Source organism: Acomys minous, assembly GCF_964271855.1.
Source record: "Acomys minous genome assembly, chromosome: 6".
Lineage (NCBI taxonomy): Eukaryota > Metazoa > Chordata > Mammalia > Rodentia > Muridae > Acomys > Acomys minous.
The window spans coordinates 91,333,517-91,357,008 of NC_140487.1; the positions used below are offsets into that span (position 1 = coordinate 91,333,517).

The 23,492-nt window shown below is 35.1% G+C and overlaps 2 protein-coding genes and 2 long non-coding RNA genes across 5 annotated transcripts in view; all 4 read left to right on the top strand.

Moving 5' to 3' along the window:
- LOC311598964 (selection and upkeep of intraepithelial T-cells protein 2-like) overlaps positions 1-23,492 on the top strand; it is a 332,195-nt gene that overhangs the window by 114,059 nt on the left and 194,644 nt on the right. The gene's annotated exons all lie outside the window — the stretch shown is intronic.
- On the top strand, positions 2,162-7,865 carry LOC311598972. Its single transcript, XR_014779729.1, has 3 exons — positions 2,162-2,423; positions 4,675-4,755; positions 5,156-7,865. It is a non-coding gene; the product is annotated as an uncharacterized lncRNA (long non-coding RNA).
- Positions 8,848-9,820, top strand: LOC311599074 (selection and upkeep of intraepithelial T-cells protein 7-like). The gene is made up of 2 exons (XM_084784738.1): positions 8,848-9,190; positions 9,501-9,820. The coding sequence occupies exons 1-2, from the start codon at positions 8,851-8,853 to the stop codon at positions 9,809-9,811; spliced, it is 651 nt and encodes a 216-aa protein (XP_084640864.1). The 5' UTR covers positions 8,848-8,850; the 3' UTR covers positions 9,812-9,820.
- On the top strand, positions 14,365-22,169 carry LOC311598970. The gene is made up of 3 exons (XR_014779727.1): positions 14,365-14,471; positions 18,842-18,963; positions 21,821-22,169. It is a non-coding gene; the product is annotated as an uncharacterized lncRNA (long non-coding RNA).

Below are 23,492 nucleotides of genomic sequence, written 5' to 3' on the forward strand. Positions count from 1 at the left end.
TGGGAGTTTTCACTTGACTTCAGCAGAACTCTGGAGTAAGCAGTGGCAGAATTTAAAGGTTAAGTCTAGTTGTATGGTAGAGTGACTTATTTAAGCATTTTTGTGTGTTGCCTTAACCATGAGCATATCTGTGCTTTTCTTCAATTGGGGTGCTTCCCATAAATAGTGGTGGTAGAATATGCCTATAAACTACACATATTTTCTTTTATTATGTATAAAATCAGTAGTAGGTAAACCAAGTCAGTCTCCAAAAAACTCACTGAATGTTATTCTGCTGTTGATACTGTATAAACTGCTTTTGTAATATAGATGCTTCATGAATAAGAACCTAATCTTGCCAACAGTTTCAACAGTTGACAATTTCAGATAATTAGTAAATGATTTTAATCAGTTTGACACTCAGCTAGTCCACTGAGGCTTTTCATGATACTTGATAACTTATGTACTTTAAAACACAGTATTATTTTATTTATTTTGAGGAATGTGTACCCTGTAACTCGCTTTCATTCAGGGTGATTAACTTCACCCATGAACTCTAGAAGCTTGATTTTTTTCTTTTCCTTTTTTTTTCAAAATCATAACAGAAAAATAAAAAGATATCAACCCTACATTAAGAAGACTATGGTGATGAGGGTTTTAGGCACTTTAAGATAAAGATCTAGGGTATCAATTTAGTTGAGCGACACATACTCATAAAGGTGCTGTGACAGACACAGATGTTGCTTGGAAGAATTCACCCAACTGGTGGAAGAGGGGTAGTAAGGATTAATTATGGACATATGATAAGCTATGACACCTCTAGAAGCTATAACCTCTAGAGTTAAAGATAACTACTCTATATAGTATGTGTGTGAAATAAACAGTGCATTGGGTGTCACAAAGCATATACTCCATTGATCACTCAGATTTGTCTACAGGACTGAGACACTTTTCTCAAAGTGAATGGAAAATACAGTAGCTACAATTTCTCAGAAAAGATTTCTGACAGTTGTACTAAGCAAAGGGAAAATGTCTTCATGCATCTTCCTCTGGTACAAGGGCGTCATATACCAATAAGGGTTCTTTGTGGTTGTTTAAAGATCCTTTTCTACAGGGCTTTTCTATCTCCCTATAAGGCCAGTCTTTATTTCAATACTAGAATTCTTCCTACCAAACTATACATCTTCCCCTTGACCAAAAGTGTTTGAGTTATGCACATGACCTCAGTAAAGTTCCTGCAAGTAATTCTATATCTTAGATTCTAACTCCTCAAAAACCTATTAGATAAAGTTTTATTGTGCAATTTCTGGAATGTGAAACTCACAATGACAACCCAATAGTCTATAAATTAAGCAAAGGTTACTTATATAAATTAAATAATCATGGATTTATTGTCAGTTGTCTTTTATTTAAAGTCCTAACACTTGTAAAATTTTTAAATAATTCTAAAATTTATGTGAATGAACAAAGGAAACATTTTAGGTCTTTATGTCACTCACTATTCCTGTCCAAGAGTAATTTAGTTTTCTAAATTCTAAGAGATGTCAGAGAATAAAGAGCTCTTATATGGTGCTACCTTGCTATTCTGATAGAGTCTTAAGGAATGAAGTAGATAATTCTTTTTTGTGTTTTAAATATAGAGAATTATCAACAAATAAGCATTATGCAGTTTTGTCTTCCATAACTGTTACCTACATTTTGTGGTCTAAGTTGTCTATGGCCTCTAATACAAGATAATCACCAAAATTTTTCTATGGACTATTTAAAGGAGAGGCAGTATAGATCTTGACCAGGTTTTTTATTTCAAAAATTCGCAATCAACTCAATAAGTAAAAAAACACTGAAAATCATTTTCCACATGCTTTTCTTTTTTGGTGACCACTCCGTGACTGGATATAGTAGAGCTTTCTAGCAAGGGAACAAAATGAATATCTAGAAGTTTAAAAATAATCAGAGGCTGGGCGAGAAAAAAAAAATAAATGTTACTTATAATGGTAATTTTGAGAGCACGTTATTGTTAACACTGCAAGAAATCCCCTTGGTATTCCCAGAATTTGCATGCTTTTAAGGAATAGTGAAACTGTATGAAGAAAGATGCCTTGTCTCCGATATCACCATGAGCTAAGCCTATCATGTTGGAACAGGCCTTCTGAAAACAGCAGAGAGCTCCTGAGTGATGCAATGTGCACTGCCGGTGAGAATGAGCTCATGGGCTTTTCTGCTCAACCAAAAGCAGCCTTCCTGCTTTTTCTGAAGGATACTGATTTGAGACTGACAAAGAAAAAGATAGCAAATTGGAGGAAACCAGGTGAAGCTATGAGAGAGTACCAACTCAGATCTAAAGAAGGTGTTGGTGACTAATAGTGAAGATTTTCTGAGCAATCCGAAGGCACTGAGAATTGTTGAAGCAACAGAAAAATTTCTCTCTGAATTCTGAATCTCAAGTAAGTGATCTGAGTGTGGATGATGGATACAGACAAGAGTATTTCCTGCTTCTGTAAATCTAGATGTAGAGTTTTACAACTTGACTTTTTATTACAGAGTGATTATATGTTGAGATTTAGAAATATGAGAGGCAGTGAATTCCTTCAAAAGAAATAATATGTTTTCATATTTCACTTTGAAGATGGCTGATTGGGTCCATTTGTGCCCTGAGATTCAACAATGTCCACATTTTCCTGCTCTTACCTTTTATTTACTAGTTCTCTGAGAATTTTACACAATAATCATTTTTACTTCCTTCCCTGAACTGCTCCAGGATCCAGCTCCTTTCTTGTCTCTACTCAACTTTGTGCCCTTTTCTTTAAAACAAACAAACAAACAAGAAACCATTAAGCATAGTTCGTGCTACCTTCTACTTGAGTGTCTTCTACCAACCATGTAGGGGCTACACCTTGAAAGGACTCTCAGAAGTTGTACATGTCCTGAGGAACCTAAAGAAAACACTGTAGTATCACTGTTATAGACTTTACACACACCAATAGAGGTGTCTTCAGTTTCTAAGATTCTACTCCTGAAATTTAAGGTATACATATGCATAGTCACAAAAAAGACAAAAACTAATGTTTTGTGTTCATTTTTGCTTGTAAGTTGTACATGTGATTGATCTTACTGTAAATATATGTGGTATCTTTGAGAGTCTTTCCAAGAATAGTATATTTTTTTAACAAATGTTTCTTCATATGGCCACTATTGTTACCACATTTCAATTTAAGAAATTGCTCCCAATATATTTTTCTCTCATGGGTTTGAAGAGTCATTAATGTGCAATTCATCCAGATTTTTTTTTGGTAAGGCTTTGTTTTGGTTTTTCATTCTCAAAAACATAGTCACACAACATGTTTCTATTTTAAAGAATACAAGTGATCATTAAATCTTAGCAAGTAACAGGTTTATGCATTGTTCCACTGGTTAGAAATAACGTATACAATTGATAACAAATGACATTAGTTAGCCCACAGTTTAATCTCAATATTTTTTGATTATATGGATTAAAATTATTTTTCTTACATTTTCATTCACGTTTAGGCATCCATGCTTTTGTTCCTTATATCCATTAATTTACCTAAAGTGTTTTCTTCAACTGTTGGCTTAAAAAAAAAATCTCCTGGGGAATGTGCTCACTTAGAAAGTTTGCGGAAAAGGTTAAAGAACTATGAAATGTAACTGGAGAGATAAAAGAACTGGAGAGTCCTGCTTTAATCAGAACCATGTGTGACGACAGTCTCTTTTATTTTTCTCCAATAATGAGAAGATTTACTCTTTTTTCTGTGTTAATAATTATTATATTATATTTTTAAATTTCTTTATTAATTTATTCTTGTTACATCTCAATGGTTATCCCATCCCTTGTATCCTCCCATTCTTCCTTCTCTCCCATTTTCCCCTTACTCCCCTCCCCTATGACTGTTCCTGTGGGGGATTACCTGCCCTGTATATGCTCATAGGGTATCAAGTCTCTTCTTGGTAACCTGTTGTCCTTCCTCTGAGTGCCACCAGGTCTCCCCCTCCAGGGGACATGGTCAAAGGTGAGGCACCAGAGTAGGTGAGAAAGTCATATCCCACTCTCCACTTAAGTGTGGAGACTGTTCTGACCATTGGCTAGATCTGGGTAGGGGTTTAAAGTTTACCGCCTGTATTGTCCTTGGCTGGTGCCTTAGTTTGAGCGGGACCCCTGGGCCCAAATCTGCCTATCATAATGTTCTACTTGTAGGTTTCTAGAACCCTCTGGATCCTTCTACTTTGCCATTCTCCCATGCTTCTCTCATCCAGAGTCTCAATGGGATGCCTTTCCCTCTGTCCCAGTTTCCTGGTAAGTGAAGGCTTTCATGGAACATGCCCCTTGGGCTAGTATGCAGATATAAGTGAGTATATACCATTTGAGTCTTTCTGCTTTATATTATATTTTTTAATTTATTTAATCACTTTATAGTCTGATCCCAGCCCCCTCCCGCCTTTCCCCCTAGTCCCACCCTAATATCCACCTTCCCGCATTCCACTTTCTTCTGGTTCTCAAAGAAGAGAAGCCACCAAGGGGTCCCTAATACTCTGGTACCACAAGTTGCAGCAGGACTATGAAGTTAACTATTAAGTGAACCTTAAGAGTGTCTCTCTTTTTTTTAATTGTGAATTAATTTTGTGTGTCTAGACAATTTGTATATCACATCGTATTCTATGTACTTTTGTCCTTTCCAGATACAATGAAGCCCACATTCGCTTATTTTTCTGTGCATCATGTGTGCTTCATTTTTCTGAAAGTGATATCATTGACTACAGGTAAGAATACTTACTTTTTTCTCATCCATTGAGGTTATGAAGAGGATGCAAGACAGACTTCTAATGCCCAGTTTTGTGCTGAAGGATGTTAGCAGCATCACTTCATTGCAATAGTAAATAAAATAGTCAGAGAGATGAATTTCAGCAACTCTTCCTAGATTCAAAAAGTAGCGAGATCACAGGTGTACCACTGGCCCCCATGGCAGAGAGCCAAAAAGGAGTAGAAATCTACCAGGTTGCAAATATCTGAGAAGAAAACTCTGAGAAAATCAGTGGTGAAGTAGGAAAACATAAGCTTAAATCACTGACTGACTAGAGTCACATTGTACAGCACTTTGGACTACAAAAACTGTATAAACCCCATCATTGGAAGGTACTGAACAGTGTCTTTTATTTCCAGCATTTTACCAGGTTTTCACAGTGAGAACAGAGAGATGGAGAAAGAAACCATTTGAAATAGGTTCTCCTTAATTGGTTCTCCCTTTAAGATGAACTATTTTCCGGAACCTGTTGTGTTTCATGGCCTGAGTAAACTGACAGAAGAGACTGTTAATATTGGAACCCAAGACACCTCTTTTCATCCCATCTTTATTAGGAAACAAAGATATTAGAAGCCTTACTAAAGTCTGAATCCAAATCATAAAGCTGCAAAATACTTCTCTCTCTCTCTCTCTCTCTCTCTCTCTCTCTCTCTCTCTCTCTCTCCGACACACCTTTAGTCCACATTGTTAAAACATACCATCAAGATAGATTAATAGCAGTATATTTGATGCCTAACAAAATTTTTCATAACACACTAAAAAAAAAAAACCAAAGTCTACAGGAATAGAGCAAGTAAATCCATATACTTATTATGGAATTGTCAGATCAAAAATTAATATGACCATAATTAATATTATAAATGATCTAGTGGTAAATATGGATAACATGTAAAAAACAAAGGTATAATATATTGAGTACTAGAAATCTTGATAAAGCAAGGAAAGGAATACCAAATAGAACACTATAAAATACTAAATAAATAAACCACTAAAGCAGAAATAAAGAACGCTTCTCTTGTAAGGTTATGAGTGGACTGAGTGGGCAAAGCTTGGGCAAGAACACGTGATCTTGAGCATTAGTCACAGAAATGTATAAGGAGAAAAACAAACTAAATGTTTGCAGAGAAAATCCAGGAACTCTGGGATAACTATAAAGGTGCAATGTGCAGACAGTGGTAAAATAGGAAGAGTAAAGGCAAAAAGGAAGAGTAGTATGTGCATTGCAAATTCCCTACAGATCCAGGAACCTCAGAAAACAAGCAACATGGAAAGACACACAAAGAAGAGAAAAAAATGTATCTTTACTTATAGTATTCAAAGTACATTGAATACAGAAGATAGAATTTAAAATACTAACAGTCATGAGAGGAAAGGGAAATCTGTCCACTCAGCCCCCTAAATGGTAAAGTTACCTCCAATTTTACACAAACTGTACAATCAAGAAATAGATGCAGTAAAATATTTAAAGCATGCAGGTGAAAACCCACCCTACTTTACAATTATTTATCAATATATTAATTAACTTTCAAATGTAAAGTAAATATAGACATCATCTTAGACAAACAAAAACAGAAGAGACTTTGTGATTGATATCCCTGTCTTGAAAGACATGTTCACACTGGTTGGAGAGAAGGAAATTGGCTTCATCAAACTAAATAAACTTTAGGGAAGAAAAATGTGATAGTAAATAAGCCTAATTTTATTAATTGCTCCTATAGAGGCCAGGTTTTTTCAAAACAGTGAAAGTATTGTTCATCAATTACATGCATATACCATGATATATTGAAGGTTGGTTTGCTGCATTTTGATACTAACTACTGCTTGCTGTCTCTGTCTCAAGACTGCTATATAACATTGCCTAAGAACCTTGTTCCTGTTTGACCAATAATGGCCAAGACACCTGGGCAGGGTAAATGGGATAGCCCTGACTAAGTTTCCCGGGCTTTGGGAAACAGAGAGAATCTTGGCAAGAAGAGACAAGAGGGAAGAGCAGGAAGGAAGAATGCTGATGCTATGGGTAAAGCAGTGCAGAAACACATGGCCTGCATGGATGAGATTTGGTCCAGATGATGATAATTAGGAAATATTAGAGATTATTGATGGGAGGTAGATAGACAGAAATTATTAGAAGTATATGGCTTGGAGTTGGGGCAGGTCTGGGATACCTGCCCAAATATGGGGTGTAGTGTAGGGGATTAATATCTGCCATCCCCAGGTTAATTAAGGCTACTTTAAAATATAACAGGTATCTCTGTCTTAATTGATTGGTAGCAGGTTAGAAAATGCTACCATAATAATAATTATAGGCTTTAAAATAAACATTATTAGGCCACACTGACAATATTAACCACAACAATGTTCATAGTTTTGCGGATCCCAAGCTGGCTTCCAAATCTCTCAAGTAAGTGTCTACATTAGCACTTTAACACATTAATATACACTGTTAGATCATGTTTCATTGCCCACTTAGGTGAAGGAATAAGAGAAGGTCTTGGTGTAGATGTGGCCTTCAGTACCTGAATTTCTTTTAAGTATTTTTTCTTGAATTTGAATCTCTTTACTTATATTTTAGCTTGCTTATATATTTTTTAATCTTTAAGGTCACCTTTTAGTCATAGGAGCATACTAAGATTGCTGCTTTGAAGACTGTCTGGTAGAACAGCTATGGAATCACTTTCAGGCAGACTATTTCTTTTCATTTGCTTTAGTTGTGCTTGCATGTTTCTTCATCTATGTAGATATTTTTGTTTTTGAAGACTACACATTTAAATCCAACAATATGATGACTCTAGAAAACATAGTTTCTTCCTTCTCTGGGATTTGCTTATAAACTGTTTTCATTCAATGGTTTTGAAGTTTGAAGTTTGTTACTTATAGTCTGTCTTTTTTTTTTTTTTACCAGAAATAAGATTAAGGTGTCTTCCTTGGTCGTCTTCAGAGTTTGTTTCTTTCCCTTTGTATTTGCATTCGCTTTCCAATTCTTTCTGTATACACAGTTGTTTTTGAATGCCTCTGTTTTGAATTCCCTATTTCAAAAAAAATAAAATTAATTAAAAGCTTTAAAGCAAACTGGATGCCACCTCAGTAAATAAAGGGTAAGCTTTTAACTTTAAGAGAAGCTACAAAAATAACTAACCAGCTCTTTGTCTACACTTATGTGATCAGAGGCAATCATCAATTATCAGAGTATGTCTCTCCAATAATTGGAAAATAGAGTTTATTTTGCTCATCCTGACCTCCACAAGCTACCCAGACTGCCATGGATAGCATGCTCAAGCCAACCACTCATCAATAAAAAAAGGACTAGAGTTATGTATGCTTTTATTTTTTAAACCTACTTTATTTGGGGTTCCTTAACGCCTCTTCCTCCCTTCCAAGCTACCAACCAAAGGTAGAAGAGAAAAAAGGTTAGTAGGGACAAGGAATTTAGAGTTCTTTAGACATAGTTCCTTGGGATAATTCTACTCTTTGTCATCAGGATTCCAGCAGTGAAGGAGGAAGTAGTTCATAGTTGGAGAAATTAGACAATTGAGAGAATGCTTTGGAAAGAACTTTTCATTGTCCTTTGTAGCCTTCATGCTTCCTGGTAATGAGAAACTGGGCTTCACAAGTTGACATTCTATCTCAAGAGGGATGTGAGGCAGTTTACTTGATCTGCAATGATATGAAGCATCTGCCAGAATAAGTCAAAATAGTATTTTTTGCATTAAGATTACTTTTCTTAGGTATTTTGTCACAATAACTGATAAACAGCCTCTATAGATTCCAGAATTACAAAATACTTACACCAGACAGATTCTTTCATACAATTCTTAAGTAGCAAGACAGATTGTTGGGGCTTCCAACCTCACTACAATCTATTCTAATAAGAATAAGCTACTGTTGGCTTTCAAAAATATTGAAAGATAAAAAGGAATATGATAAGAGTTAAATATTTATACCAGCTATGCTTTATGGGTATGATTTGATATCTTCTTCTTAGCAGGGTATGACATCAAAATCTCATTCATTTAAGATGTGTTTTGATTTCCAATTTTTTTCCACAGAGAAACTGATGGTAACTACTCCCACTGGACACTTGGTGGCTAGAGTAGGAGGCCAGGCTGAGCTCAGCTGCCAAATGTCCCCACCACACAGTGTGGAGTACATGGAGGTGTGCTGGTTCAGGGGTGACAACTCCAAGCTTGTTTATCAATACAGAGGTGGTCATGGAATGAATGGAGAAGCTGCTCCTGAATATGTAAATCACACAGAGTTTATGAAAGAGGACATTGGGAAGGGCAAAGTAGCCCTCACAATCCATAATATTAGCATTTCAGACGATGGACCTTACCAGTGCTCATTTAATGATAGTGGCTTCCATGATGTGGCTTTCATAAATCTCAGAGTGGTGGGTTAGTAGCTTATGGAACATAGAATACCTGTGTCCTTGTGCCCAGTAAACTGAAATTCATGGATATTATCTTGGTGGTTTGTTATGGAAATTTTTATATTTCACATTTTTAAATATCCAAATAATCAGTAAAAGTCACACATCTAACTAAAAAATAAACTAGGTAGAGACTAGACAACACATAGCAATTAATCTGTTTAACTTGAAAACCAAATATGGAAGTCAATTCATGTGTGCTATTGGACTCATTCCTGTCAACTCAAGCTCCCTATATAATCATGATATATTTATCTCCCTGTTGTTTCCATCAGCATTTGCATTGAAAACGCAAATCCATGTTCAGAGTCCTGGATATGATGGTTTCATTGTGGAGTGCTCTTCAGAAGGGTGGTTCCCACGGCCCCAAATGGAGTGGAGAGACAGCAATTGGAATGTAGTTCCATATTCTTCAATATCATACTCACAGGATGAAGATAGATATTTCTACATGAAGATGACTCTTCTCCTCAGGAACCAGAAAACACAGGAAAATATCACATGCTGTGTTTTTAACCCTCAAACAGGTGAAGAAAAGCAAACAAATCTCATCATAACAAGTGAGTACCCAGTCAGGAGGGCTTAATGGCCAACTTGAAAGTACAAGAATAAAGTGGTGAACTAATTAGTGTTAAAGGACTTAATGCTTTGAAGTACATCCTTTGATTTTTCTCTTTATCATTGATACTGGTTTTAGTTAGACAAACGATAAGTGTAGGATATTAGAAGAAAACTGAACAGTGTAAATTTGTAATTATGCATCTCTTAGAGCTTTAGAGACATATAATATTATCTCATTAGACCTAATTATATTTATATATAAGGTTAAAAACATGCTAGGTCAGCAACATGAAAGATGATATTGATCATTTTAAACCATATTCTCATCTTAGAAAAACATATAACCATATTATATGAGTATTTTATGAATCATGTCATTAGGATATATTGATTACTGCCACATGGTAGAAATATGTGATATAACTGGCATTTTTAAATTCCTACAATTCAACATTCACATGGTTATGACAGTGCAATATATATCAAAAAAGAGTTCAGTCAGTAAAAACAGCAGTAAGGAAAATGTATATGTAAAATGCAGATTGAGTGATTACTTGTTCATTGTTTACTCCTCTAAGACATGATGGATGAATTAAAAAAAATCAGGAAAAGGTTGGATTATGTAAGAAAGCTATCCTTAGCTAACACCCATATTCAAAAATTAAGTTTTGCATATTAAAAAACTGTGTTAGGTGAAGAGGAATGATTACACCATTAAACACCACCTCATGCAATATATTCTTTATTAACCAAATGTTTAAAAATTCTGTACTACGTTGGAGGATTAGGAGAGTAACTGAATAAAATAACTGTTGCTGTGACTAAATAGGCCTCTATAGAAATTGTTTCTGTAATATCAGAAAAGTTCATAGTAATGAATAGAAATCAGAAGTTAGGCAGGATGGCACTTGAAAGACTGAGGCAGAAAGTGAGAGTTTGAGTTAAACTTGGGTTACAAAATAAGAAATGCCTCAAATAGAAAGTAAGATACTACAAGTACTTTTAAAGTAGAGATGAAGGGATATGCTGATATGCTAAAGATGTGATGAAACAAAAATTTTGAATAAGGAAAAAAATAATTCTAAGATCTTAGAAACGAATCAAAAAAGATGAATTTTCAGCAGATAGAGGGAACATTCGGGAGTGAGCATACTTAGAAATAAAGATGATCAGCATCGTGAATGGAAACCTTGCTATACAAATTTCAGTTGCCATCTGAGCTCATAGTGGCTGTGACTGCATGTGCAAGACAAACACAAGCTCAAGACACACACACACACACACACACACACACACACACAAAGCAAAGGGAGGGTTAGATTACCCTACCTGAGAAACTCAGTAGTAGATAGCTGCTGAGAGGGGACAGTTATATTTTTAAGGATGTTACTCTTGATAGGCCACCAATGCTCCAGAGGAAGTTTACATGTCCAGGAGTACATAAGCAGTACAATAGGACTTGGAGGATTTATTTTTAAAAAAGGGCAGAGGGGGCAGCGACACAAAATTGAGTATGGTGTAGAGGGGTATTGATCTGGGAGAAGTTGGAGGAGGGAATTCTATCTCCAAGATGCACTTAATGTTCTGAATCTCTTTGTAGTTGCCCACAAATCAGGTCTGCCAGTGTGTAGTATTGAGCCCGATACAGAAAGTGAGCAATATAGGAAGGGAGGAAGGAAGAAAGAAGAAGGAAGAATAAAGAAAATGAAGGAAGGAAGAAGGGAGGAAGTTTGGGAAGGAGGGAAATAGGAAGGAGGAAACAAATGACAAAAGAAAGGAAGAATGGAGAAGAGAGAGAGAGAGAGAAAAGGGAAGAAAGGAAGGGATGGTGGGATATAGATGGAGTGGGAGGAAGACAGGAAGGAAGAGAAAGAGGCATAAGGATAGGATTGCTGCCAAACTTAAAGGGGAAACCGGCTCTCATGTCAGCCTCTTACCCTGGGCTGGTGGGGCTCTTTGCCATGTGTATTTTAAAGATGTTCTCTTCTCTTTTTCAGGTGACCTATTTTATGAGAAGGACATGACATGTTTAATTTTCATTTTTCTTGGAATATCTATTATTTTATATTTGATTGACCTTTTAAATTTTTTTTCTATGAAAAAAGGTAACTGATCCAAGACTGATATAATCTTGCATGGATTGTTTCTTACCTTTATGCCTAAGTCACAATTAGAGTTTTTAGTTAAATCTAAAATACATTTATTCTCACATCCATACACAGCTTGTTTCTTAATTTACAATTACTGAATTTTATACCACTTGACTCTGAGATCCCAAGGCACTTTTGGTTTTAGGGATGAAGGTCACCATGATTACTTCCTTTTTCCCATCCAAAGTTGAATTCTATATCCCTTAAACAGAACACACTTAAATCTAAAATGAGCACCAATTGAAAAACCGTATATTAAAATAAATCTTTCTTCTTTTAAGAAGTAATCATTTCCATCATAGTAACATAGAGTCACTCTGTCACCTCAAACTGCTGAGTGGTTAACACATATTAGTCTTTCTCTAGGGTAGATTTAATGTGATCACAAATTTACAACAAATACAGTTTTGTAGTCTGAGTGTGTGGATGCATGTTTGCCCAAGTGCTTAGACTTGTACTTCAGCTCTCACAGGCCATTAACTTTGATTTTTTTACTCTATCACTCTCAATTTTATTCTTGAAGAGAACATGTCTCACTGAACCCAGAGCTAGGCTGTCAGCAATAAAGCAAAAAGGATCTACTTTTTTTCTGCCACATAGTTTTAGAGTTATAGGTGCATATGCAAACACAACCAGCTTTAATTTTTTTAATGGAGGTACTGGTATTTGAACTCAGGTCCTCATGCTTGCACAGAAAATACTTACCTACTGAGCCATCTCTTTACCCACTCAATTATTTTTATATTGCAGTTCCTTCAGTAATAATCCTGAACAAATTAATGCAAAAAAGGTACTTATAGAAATCAATAACTCCATTAGAACAAAATCCTTCTCTCTCCTGCTATGGGTAAACTAAATGTATATATCTTATTGTAATTATACAGGGATCCAGGAGCAAAAAGAACAGTAGTAATTTATAAGTACAACCTTTAGAGATGAGATGATGACTCAATGGTTAAGAACACTGTCTGTTCTTCTAGAGAACCTGGATTCCATACCCAGCACCTACATGGTGACTCACAACTGTCTTTAATTTCAGTTTCTGGGGATCCAATACCCTTTTCTCACCTCTATAAGCACCATGCATACAACTGATGCACAGGCATACACATGGGCAAAACATCTACAAACATAAAATTAAACAAAAATAACAGCTTTTTCTAACCTCAACGACCAAACAAAATTTTTATTTACTAACGCAGAGGCTGAGTAAACAGTAAGGTAGAGGATAGTGACTAGATCATTCACTAAGAAGCCTGAGTTCAAAGTGATGGAAGAAGGCTGCAATTTACCACTGATTAATGATCATGTGACTCAAAGGAGTAGTTACAATCCATTCGTTCTATTAGTTTACTTAATACATAACCTCCTAATGCATAAAACACATTGATGAGACTTTTCTTATGCCAAGAATAGTGATAATAATTTTATGGAGTTCATCTAAAAAATTATTGAAAGGTAATTCTGTTACTGTCATCTTATAAGGCGTGAGGGCATATTATATTACACAGGTTATAAATGACACAGCCAAGATTGGCCTACAGATTTGGCTCCAAATTTCATGACATATTAATCTGTTATAACATTCACTCCTTGGTTTCAAGTTTCTTCACGTAATCATCTAGACTGCTGAGGACACTTTCTAATTGAAATAATCTATTCCATGGTAGATATAACATATTCAGTGATGATTCGATTCTGAGCACACACACACACAGACACACACACACACACACACACACACACACACACACACACACACACACACATACACATGATATGATTCCCTGTCTTTCAGACACTAAACTCAAAACTGTGCTGTCTTGTCTGAAATATATTTCTAGTTACTTCAAAAAATCTCATTCATCCTTTTCTAGAAGGTGATATGACAATTAACTAGTCTATGTTTATATATTTGGTAATCTATGGAGAAACACTTGTGTAGTGCCTTTTCAGCCCAAGAAGTGAGCCCCTGAGCAGGTCTTAGTAGATGACCCTTCCTTAGCAGGGTAGAGTGTGTTTCATGCAGTGTTGAAGGAGCCAACCACTTTTATTTTCTGAATTCATGGATCCAACTCAGTTCCCTTACTTCAGCAACTGTTTTTCTCATAGATACTCTTGGCCAAGATTGAATCTGAAGAGAACTCCTATGGCCTGAGGTGTCTCCAGTCTCTCCAGGCACTGATTTTGTGCTCTGTTAGGTTGTTAGGGTCAGAAAGGAAAGTTCTCTTAGTTCTGTTAGTCTTAGAAATCCAACTGAGATGTCCTAGTCGCAAATTAAGCCTGATGCTTCCATTCTACTTAAGATATGAGTAGGAGTGGAATCATAACGGTCACCTTTTCATATTATTTTCTTTAGGATGCTGCCTCATACTGCTAAGCTCATTTTGTTAACTCTATCTTTCTCTTTCCTAGGATGTAAATCTGTATGCAGATCATGTTTCTCTAAATTAATCATACCAGCCATCCAATTTCTGTGCTTCTTAGTTTTCTCTGGAATAATCGTCAATCGGTATCTGCAATTACGGAACAGAGGTAAATGGTGTTAATGGTGACAGCATATCTTTCATTCTCTTGCTTTCCTGGATGTTTATCTCTCTGTGGTGTTTTTTTATTTATGTAAAACTTTCACCATCACTATTAAAGTCTGTGGTTTGGGGTAAACTCAAAATATCATATTCTAACAGAGTGCTGTGGGAAGCAACAACTAGAGCTGCCAGTGTTTTTAGCTGTGTTCGTGATGAGATTCTTCTGCTTACGCTATGAGTAAAAAGAGATTCAGAAAATACCGTTGAATCAACCCTCATTTACTTTGAATATTTTTCATCATTTAATGGTCAATATATTTATTGAAATATAGATGATTTTACGAGTTGTATTTTAATGTCTACAGAGAAAATATATTTAATCCAATAATATTTTGATTATATGAAATTTCATGAGGCTTTTCAAACTTTGAAGTGCTTCCGTGGATATATTAAATGTGAAATATGATACCTGTTTTGGAGTTGAGTTTGTGATGGACATAATAACACTAACATGAGTGTATGTACAGGATTGGTATTGCTGGGTCTTGAGGTAGCACAGTTCCCAATTTTCTGGGAAACCACCACATTGAGTTCCATAGTGGCCTTACAAGTTTTCATTCACACTAGAAATGGGGAATTGTTCCTCTTGCTCTACATCCTGCATAAGCTGTTGCTTGAGTTTTTTGTCTTAGCCATTCTGACAGTTGTAAGATGAAACCTCAGAGTCATTTTTATTTGCATTTTCCTGGTGGTTGAGGATGTTAAACATTCCCTTAAGTCCTGCATGGCTATTTGAGATTTCTCTATCAAGAATTCTGTTAGATTTATACTACATTATTTAAACTAGGTTATTTAGTTTGTTGTTGTCTAGTTTCTAGAGTTCTTAGTACATTTTGGATATTATCACTTTCTCAGATATTGGGTTGGTGAAGATCTTTTTTAATTCTGTAGGCTGTTGTTTTGTTCTTTTGAAGGTATCCTTTCGCTTTCAGTTTCATGAGGTTGGTTGCATTTATTAATTGTTGATCTTAGTGCCTGAGCTACTGGTGCTCTGTGGAGGAAGTAGTCTCCTGTGCCAACTCATTCAAAGCAAGTCCCCACTTTCTTTTCTTTCAGGTTTACATATCCAGTTTTATGTTGAGGGTCTTTGATCCACTTAGACTTGGGTTTTGTGCAGGGAGCTAGACATGGATCTATTTGCACACATACAGTTACATCAGCAGCATTTGTTGAAGATGCTTATTTTTGCCACTGCATGGTTTTGTCTTTTTGTCAAAAATCAACTGTCCTTAGAAAGATAGGTCTACTAACTGGCCCTTCAATTCAATGCCATTGATCAGCCTGTCTGTTATGATTCCAATACAATGTCTTTTCTTAAAATATTATTGCTATGCAATATCCCACTCTCCACTCTACTGTGGAGAGTGTTCTGTCCATTGTCTAGATCTGGGTAGGGGTTTAAGGTTTACCGCCTGTATTGTCCTTGGCTGGTGCCTTAGTTTGAGCGGGACCCCTGGGCCCAAATCTGCCTATCATAATGTTCTACTTGTAGGCTTCTGGGACCCTCTGGATACTTCTACTTTGGTGCCTCAACTTTGACCATGTTCCCTGGAGGGGGAGACCTGGTGGCACTCAGAGGAAGGACAGCAGGTTACCAAGAAGAGACTTGATACCCTATGAACATATACAGGGGGAGGTAATCCCCCCCGGGAACAGTCATTGGGGAGGGGAATAAGGGGAAAATGGGAGGGAGGGAAGAATGGGAGGATACAAGGGATGGAACAACCATTGATATGTAACAAGAATAAATTAATAAAGTAAAAAAAACAAAAACAAAAACAAAAATATTATTGCTATGTAGTACAACTTGAAATCAGGAATGGCAATGCCTCCAGAAGTTATTTTATTGTACAATATTGTTTTAGCTATTCTTGAGGTTTTTTATTTTTCCATTTGAAATTTTGAATTGCCATTTCATGGTTTGTAAAAGAATTGCCTTGGAATTTTGGTGAGATTTGTGTTTAATCTGTCGATTGTTCTTAGTAAGATGGACAGTTTTGCTACATTAATCCTACTGATCCATGAGCATGCAAGATCTTTCTATTTTCTGATATCTTCTTCAGTTTCTTTCTTCAGAAACTTGAAGTTATTGTCATACAGTTCTCTCACTTGCTCAGTTAGAATTATACCAAGACATTTTATATTTGCTGTAGCTGTTTTGAAGGGTCTTGTTTTCCTAATTTCTTTCTTAGCCAGTTTATCATTTGTAGAAAGGAGGGCTACTGATTTTTTAAGCTAATTTTGTATCCAGCCACTTTACTAAAGGTGCTCATCATCTGTAGGAATTCTCTTTTAGAATTTTGAGGGCCTTTTATGTATGCTATCATATTACCTGCAAATAGCAATACTTTTATTTGCTCTTTTCCAATTTCTATCCTTTTGATATCATTTAGTTGTCTTATTGTTCTGCTTAGAACTTCAAGTACTATATTGAGAAGATACTGAAAGAACCAGCAGCCTGTCTTTTCCCTAATTTTAGTGGAATTGCTTTAAACTTTTCTCCATTTAGTTTGATGTTGGCTATAGGCTTGTATACCACCTATGTTGTGTTTAGGTATTTGCCTTTTATCTCTGATCTCTCCAAGACTTATATTATAAAGAAGTGCTGGATTTTGTCAAAAACCTTTTTCAGCTCTAATGAGATGATCAGGTGTGTTTTTACTTCACTTGCTTACATGTTGGATTACATTGATGAATTTTTGTATATTGATGCATCCCTGCATTTCTGGGATGAACTTTAAAAACTGATCATAGTGGTAGATGTTTTTATGTGTTCTGGAATTTGGTTTTGGAGTATTTTATTTAGTATGTTTTATACCAATGTTCATAAGAAAATTTTTCTGAAGTTCTCTTTCTTTATTTTATTTTTATTCCTCTGTCTGAATAATTCCAGATAATCTCTCTCTTTTTAGTTTAAGAATTGGTTACTCTGTTTGACCAAAACTTTTCTGTTGTTTATGATCCCTATTGCTTTTTGGCTTTCTTCATTATCCCCTTCAGTCAAAGATTCCAGGTTTTATGACTACTTTGTAATGAACTTTTCATTTTCTTCAGAAATCATTTCACCAGTTATAAATGTCCTTTTGTAGCTCACAAGGCTGTCTTAAAAGTAAATGTGAAACTAATGCCAGGCTATTCATATGTTCTTGCTTGGGAAAAAATACTACTAGAATTCATTGTGTCCATTCCGTGGTACATATTTTCTGATAAACACAGCAAATTACCTTAAATTTAGTGACTTAAATCAAGATGTATTTGTTCTTATAAATCTGTGGGTCAAAATCCTTAAATGAGTTTCACTTGATTAACCATGCAGTTTTGCAGAATACCTAGGAGAACTAATGTACTTCCCTTGTATAATTTCTAATTGTGAAGATTATACAATAATATTGTTAGTCAGAGCTTCGTTTATGCATTCCCAAGTTTGTTTATATTGCTAGACCATTTTAGTTCCTTGCAACTGTGTTTATGTGGAGCTTTGTTTTCTTGCTAACTTTATATGGAGATGGGGTTGAATTATATCACATGATTCCCATAAGACTTGGCCAACAATTGTATGGTGTTTTTTAGTCTTTGATCACTCTGTGTCTTATTCATTCTTATTCCAGCTAGTAAACATCTCTGTTGTTAAAAGTTTATGTTATTAGGTTTGGTCCATGAAATAATCATAAAAACCCTTTTTATTTTAGGGTTTATGGCTTTAATTACACCAGAAAACACTTTTTCCCATATAAGACAACATGTTTTAAATTTCCAAAGAGTAGGTATGGATATTTTTGTAGGTCAGTTCTTATGAGTTACTACAGTACGGCCTGCAAAGATTAACATATCTCTTAAACACAACATACTATCAAAATATTCCAAAATTTCCCCAAATTTTGATCCTATAACAGCATCAAATCAAAGTCAGTCATAGAGTATAATAACAAAAGACTATGAAATATCTATTTTATAAAGTTGTAAGAAATGGTTGAATCAGCCTATTAGAAGTAGCAAAACAATGTCTCTATAGGCTAAATTATTTTTATTTTTCTCTTTGTTTTTTATCTTTCTCTTCCCTTTTCTTGTTTCATTCCTCCCTCCCTCTGTTCCTATCTTCCATCCTTCCTTCCTGCTCTTTCTTTTTTGTTACAGAGTAACATTATGTAACAGAGGCTGGACTCAATCTACTATCTCAGCTTCAGTCGATTACACATTGTATCTCTACATTCAGCTCTAAGGCATACTAAGAGTTAGTTAAATAATATTAAATGATATTTAACTTCTCTTTGTCTAGCGCGCATCCTCACTAATTTTCTAATTGTTAAATTTTCTTAGTTTCTATTTCAGATCACTTGTTTTCCTTGTACAATAGCTGGATGATGGATATGGCAATAGTGATAGGATTTCTGGCGATATTTTTCGGTTTTACAACACCTCTATTATTGAAACACCAATGTGTAAGTAAACAAGAAGTGTCACTACATTGAGACTAAAACAGGCCTTTTCTTCTCTTCAAAGTCCTGCTTTGTAGTTAATTATTAGCCAAGGTTCATTCAGTCTCTACAGAGAAGATGTATTAATTCAGACTCTGTTACTTTACATTATATATTAGTATTTTAAACGTCAAGTTGCAGCTTTATTCTGCTTGAATACATTTGTTTCTACCTCAAATTTACATTAAAAAAGAGGAAAGATGGTTCTGTGGTTATGAGTACTGGCTTCACTGCCAGAGGACATGAGTTTGATTCCCACAGTACACATGGCACCTCACAACTGTCTGTCATACCCATTCCAGGGGATCTGAAGTCTTCTTCTAACTTCTGTGGACACCATGTGGTGCACAGACATATATGTAGTCAAATACATACACATAGATAATAAAATAAAATTGGAGACAGTTTTAAATAGCAGATTTTTTGTTCTCTTGCTAATAGCACACATAATTCTGGGTTTCTCAGACTTTCTGACCTTATGTTTCAATGAATAAATCAATTTTTCTGTTGACAGTTTTGGAACATTCCAAAAATACAAAGGTTACTGATTCAAATATATTTTGATTATGTTATTTTCCACATAGATCATTTTGTCCCACTCATATATAGTTTATGAAATGAAAATGAATGATTTAATTCTCCTTGGCATTCATTACTCTTTCTCTATATTTGTGGAGTAAGTTTACTGATTTCTAATTTTGTTCAACCAAAGAATGTAAGGTAATGGATTTTAACTTAGAGATGTCATAAATTTCCACAGCAAAGTTTTGTTTTTTATATAGTGTCAGTCATTGTGTCTTCAGGTATATGGTATTCCCCAATGTTTCTTGTATTCAGACAGTACCTTATAATGTTATAATAAATTTAATTGTTTTCCTTATTAGAATATTTTTAAATGAATATTAAATAGTTGAGGCATGTCAATAAATGTTGAAGAAAAAGTAACACCGTGTGAAATTCTGAGAATAAAGGTGTTTAAATCTCATAATGTTACGCATTCCAAATAGTTTCTCATGAGAGAAAAAAATAGTCAAATATTTTACAATACACAAATAGAATTGAATTAATGAAATCATTTGAGAAATATTTTCCTTAGGTGGAAATAAGAAAAGATGAAAGTGTTAATATATAAGAAATATGAAAATTAAATTAGTGAAATACTAATATAAAAGTATGTTATAAATATAAATTAATGAATATTTAACTGAAAGAATGTAAAATCAAACTTTGGCTTCTAAATCTACATACTATATCTCCACAAATTGAAGCAACTGAAGATCAACATATTTTTATATGGTGTACCTATACTGAACACATGAGAACATTTGTCTTGTCAATAAAATAAGCAAAGATAGAGAATTCATCTTACATAATGCTCAGCCATAAAGAGAAAATATATACCACATCATCTCTTCCGAAGGCTCACAGATTATTTACAAAAGTGGATGGAGAGATTTTTACAACGAAGTAACAAAAGATTACTACAAGGAAACAGTGTCTTCTGAGTACAGCAAGGCAGCTACAAATAGCAACTCACAGATAGGTCATGATTCATAAGACCTGTGAAAACCCAAGCCAGATTGAATCCTGGCATACAGAGAAGAGGTTACCATGAATGCCCATACATACAAGAAGAGATATTGACAATGGTTGGCTGCTGTGATAAGGAAGGTCAATTTTCTTGAAGAGGATAGCTACTAATAAGTTGTTCATCCTTTAGTGGAAAGACACACAATAAGAAATATTCAGGAAGAACAAACTGGTCTTGAATGTAAAGGCAAAAGGCACAGAATTATTAGGGTAGAGATAAAATGGTAGATCTGGGAAGACTTGAAGAAAAATAACAAATATATTAAAACATGTACAAAATTCACAATTAATGAGAACATAAGTTTAAGTTGGTCACAATCCCTAAATAAGTTCATTTATCATCAAAGGAACAGAGGATGCAGTTTTGAGTATATTATATAAAAGAAGAATGAACAAGAAAAAATATAGAACACCAGTTTAACATTTAAATTATATTATGTATTATAAGAAACTTTGAGATGATTGAACTAATGAAGTATATAGGAGAATGATTACTGGATATAAGCAAATTCTGTATTATTTTATATAAAGTATTTCAACATTGAAGAAGCTTTTCTATTCATAAGAGTTTGGAGTAATTAATGTCTAACCCAAGGGATGGCCATCTTAAGAAGTTTAACTGTACCCCAGTGCAAAGGAATTTTCCTAGCAAAGCTTGGTTACTAATAAGATTCTCATCAAATATCTAGAGATTTCTTATCACATGTTGTGGCAACTATTCCTTAATTGCACGCAGCTAGAGTATATAAGCTGAGAGAGATTCCATCTATGAAGCTAAAGGGAAGCCTCATCTCTGCTGGGTAAAAGCTTTTCAAGTACAGCCTGTTGTTGGGTGAGGTGGAGTAACCACATCCTTGTATGTAGCCCCTTACCTAGGCTCTATTAGGAAGCTCAATAATCTCATTGGTTGCCCAGCAAAAACTTTAATCAGATCATGCATTTTATACTCTGGGATGTTAGAAGAATGAATAGGTGTTGTTTAGGTCATTCCCTGTTACTGAAGGAAGTGCAGCAACAGGGTCCTGGAAACAAGATTCCATGGACACCAATAGGTAGTTCTCTATTCCTGACATAGTCAATGAATATAAATAGTTGATACCACCTCAAAACAGAGATTATGTTTTTAATGGAGATAAATAATCTATTTATTGTACTACTCAACTTATTATGGCTTGCAGTAAGAGAACTTGAAAGATAATGATGTATTCTGTATTCTAACCTCTATTTACAGTAAAGAGAATAAAGAATGTGATAGAGGTGAAACCAACAAATCTTAGACTCGAACTGCGGATCCTTCAGTTGTTCTAAGAAGACTAGATGATAGATGAAGAGTCTACAGTTTAAAATATATGTAAGAACATGCCCACTGCTGCTGCTTTGGTTTTTGTTGCATCCCTAGTATAGTAATATTGAAGAGCGTTGAAACCTTTGAGAAGTGAGTACTAGTGGGTGATCGTTGCAGACATGCTCTTGGGGAAATAATGAGACCATGACGCCATCTTGTTTCTTTATTTTGTTTTCTAACCATTGTCTGAGTGGTTTTCCTCTGTCCTTTACTGCTACTTTTAGACCAAATTTCTAGAGACAATAGATACAACCAGTCCATGATGCCCTCACTGAGGGTGTTGCTTTCAAAGTCTAAAGAATAAACGTTGTCACATGCTGGACATTGCTTTTTCCTGAGAAAGGATGTCTATCACTTTTGCTTCCACCATCCTCTGATGATATGCTCAAACATCTTTGGCTTTTCTAAAGTGGAGTGAGTATCATCAGTAACTTTCCATGGAACTTTCAAATCTTCCATAGTGGAATGGGACTGCAACACCATCCAGAACCAATGATTGAGAAATTGGTGGATTCCCTGATTCCCTGTATCCTACACTGTAACCTAATTTAACAAATTGAATTTTATAATGAACTCATGGTCTATGCATTCTATTTTAATTGTGACTCATAGGGTTGAAAATAGCTTATAATATTTGGGCCCTGTCAGTCTCCATTTGCCAACAACTCAATAAAGAATTGCTCATTCCCAGTACAAAGGTTTTAATTTACGATTATGAAGGGTCTAATTAGAGAACTGTCCCCATTATAAGGTACCATGATTTAAACCCTTTTTACTACATGCAGGTGTATATATTTTAGAGTTTCTATAATAATAAGTTTTCATATGTCCTTTTCAAAAATCTCTCCCATATTTTCTTCTCTATCCTGCCCTTCCATCACCGTCCCATGTTATGCTTCTCATAATTATAAAATTATAATCCTCCATTATAATTCCTCCTTATATGATTATCCTAGTTCCTTTTTTAAGATCTACTCTCTCTCCATGTATAATATATATGTAAATTACATATACATGCAAATAATAGCATTAAAAATGTAAAAAAAAATAAGGAGAGATGCCAGTAGTTATACTGGATGTCGTCAATGGAGAAAAATGACAGGAAAATGTAATTAAATGATAATAACAAGTAAAAGATATGGGGAATGGGGGAGATCTGTGATGAAGTAGAGAGGTACATAAATATATGCATATAATTATGAGTCATTAGAAGTTAGTTTAATACTACATCTTATTATCAGAGTAATAATAGCAAGTTCTTCCTAGGGTAAATGCCTCATACAGTAACAAGTTATTGTCCCCAATATCAGCACCTGACATTAATGCCCTTATTGCATCAGTGAGTATGTGTTGCCTGTCTTGTCACTGTTATAACTCACAGCACTCACATCTGGGTAAGATTCAAGCTTTATTTCTTATGTGTTCTGTAACTCAAATATGTGACATCTTCAGGATTATGGCTCTACACTTTAAGTTCAGGAGGATAACCAACTCCCATCTCTCCTGCTTTCACCCTATTCCCCTTCCCTAGACCTGTGACAGAAGAAGACCTTTTCCC

What these genes read in the sequence shown, in the direction of transcription:
- LOC311599074 (XM_084784738.1), top strand. Translation starts at nt 8,851, where the DNA reads ATGGTAACTACTCCCACTGGACACTTGGTGGCTAGAGTAGGAGGCCAG. An exon ending in CATAAATCTCAGAGTGGTGG is followed by an intron (nt 9,191 to 9,500) that starts GTTAGTAGCTTA and finishes TGTTTCCATCAG; the next exon opens with CATTTGCATTGAAAACGCAA.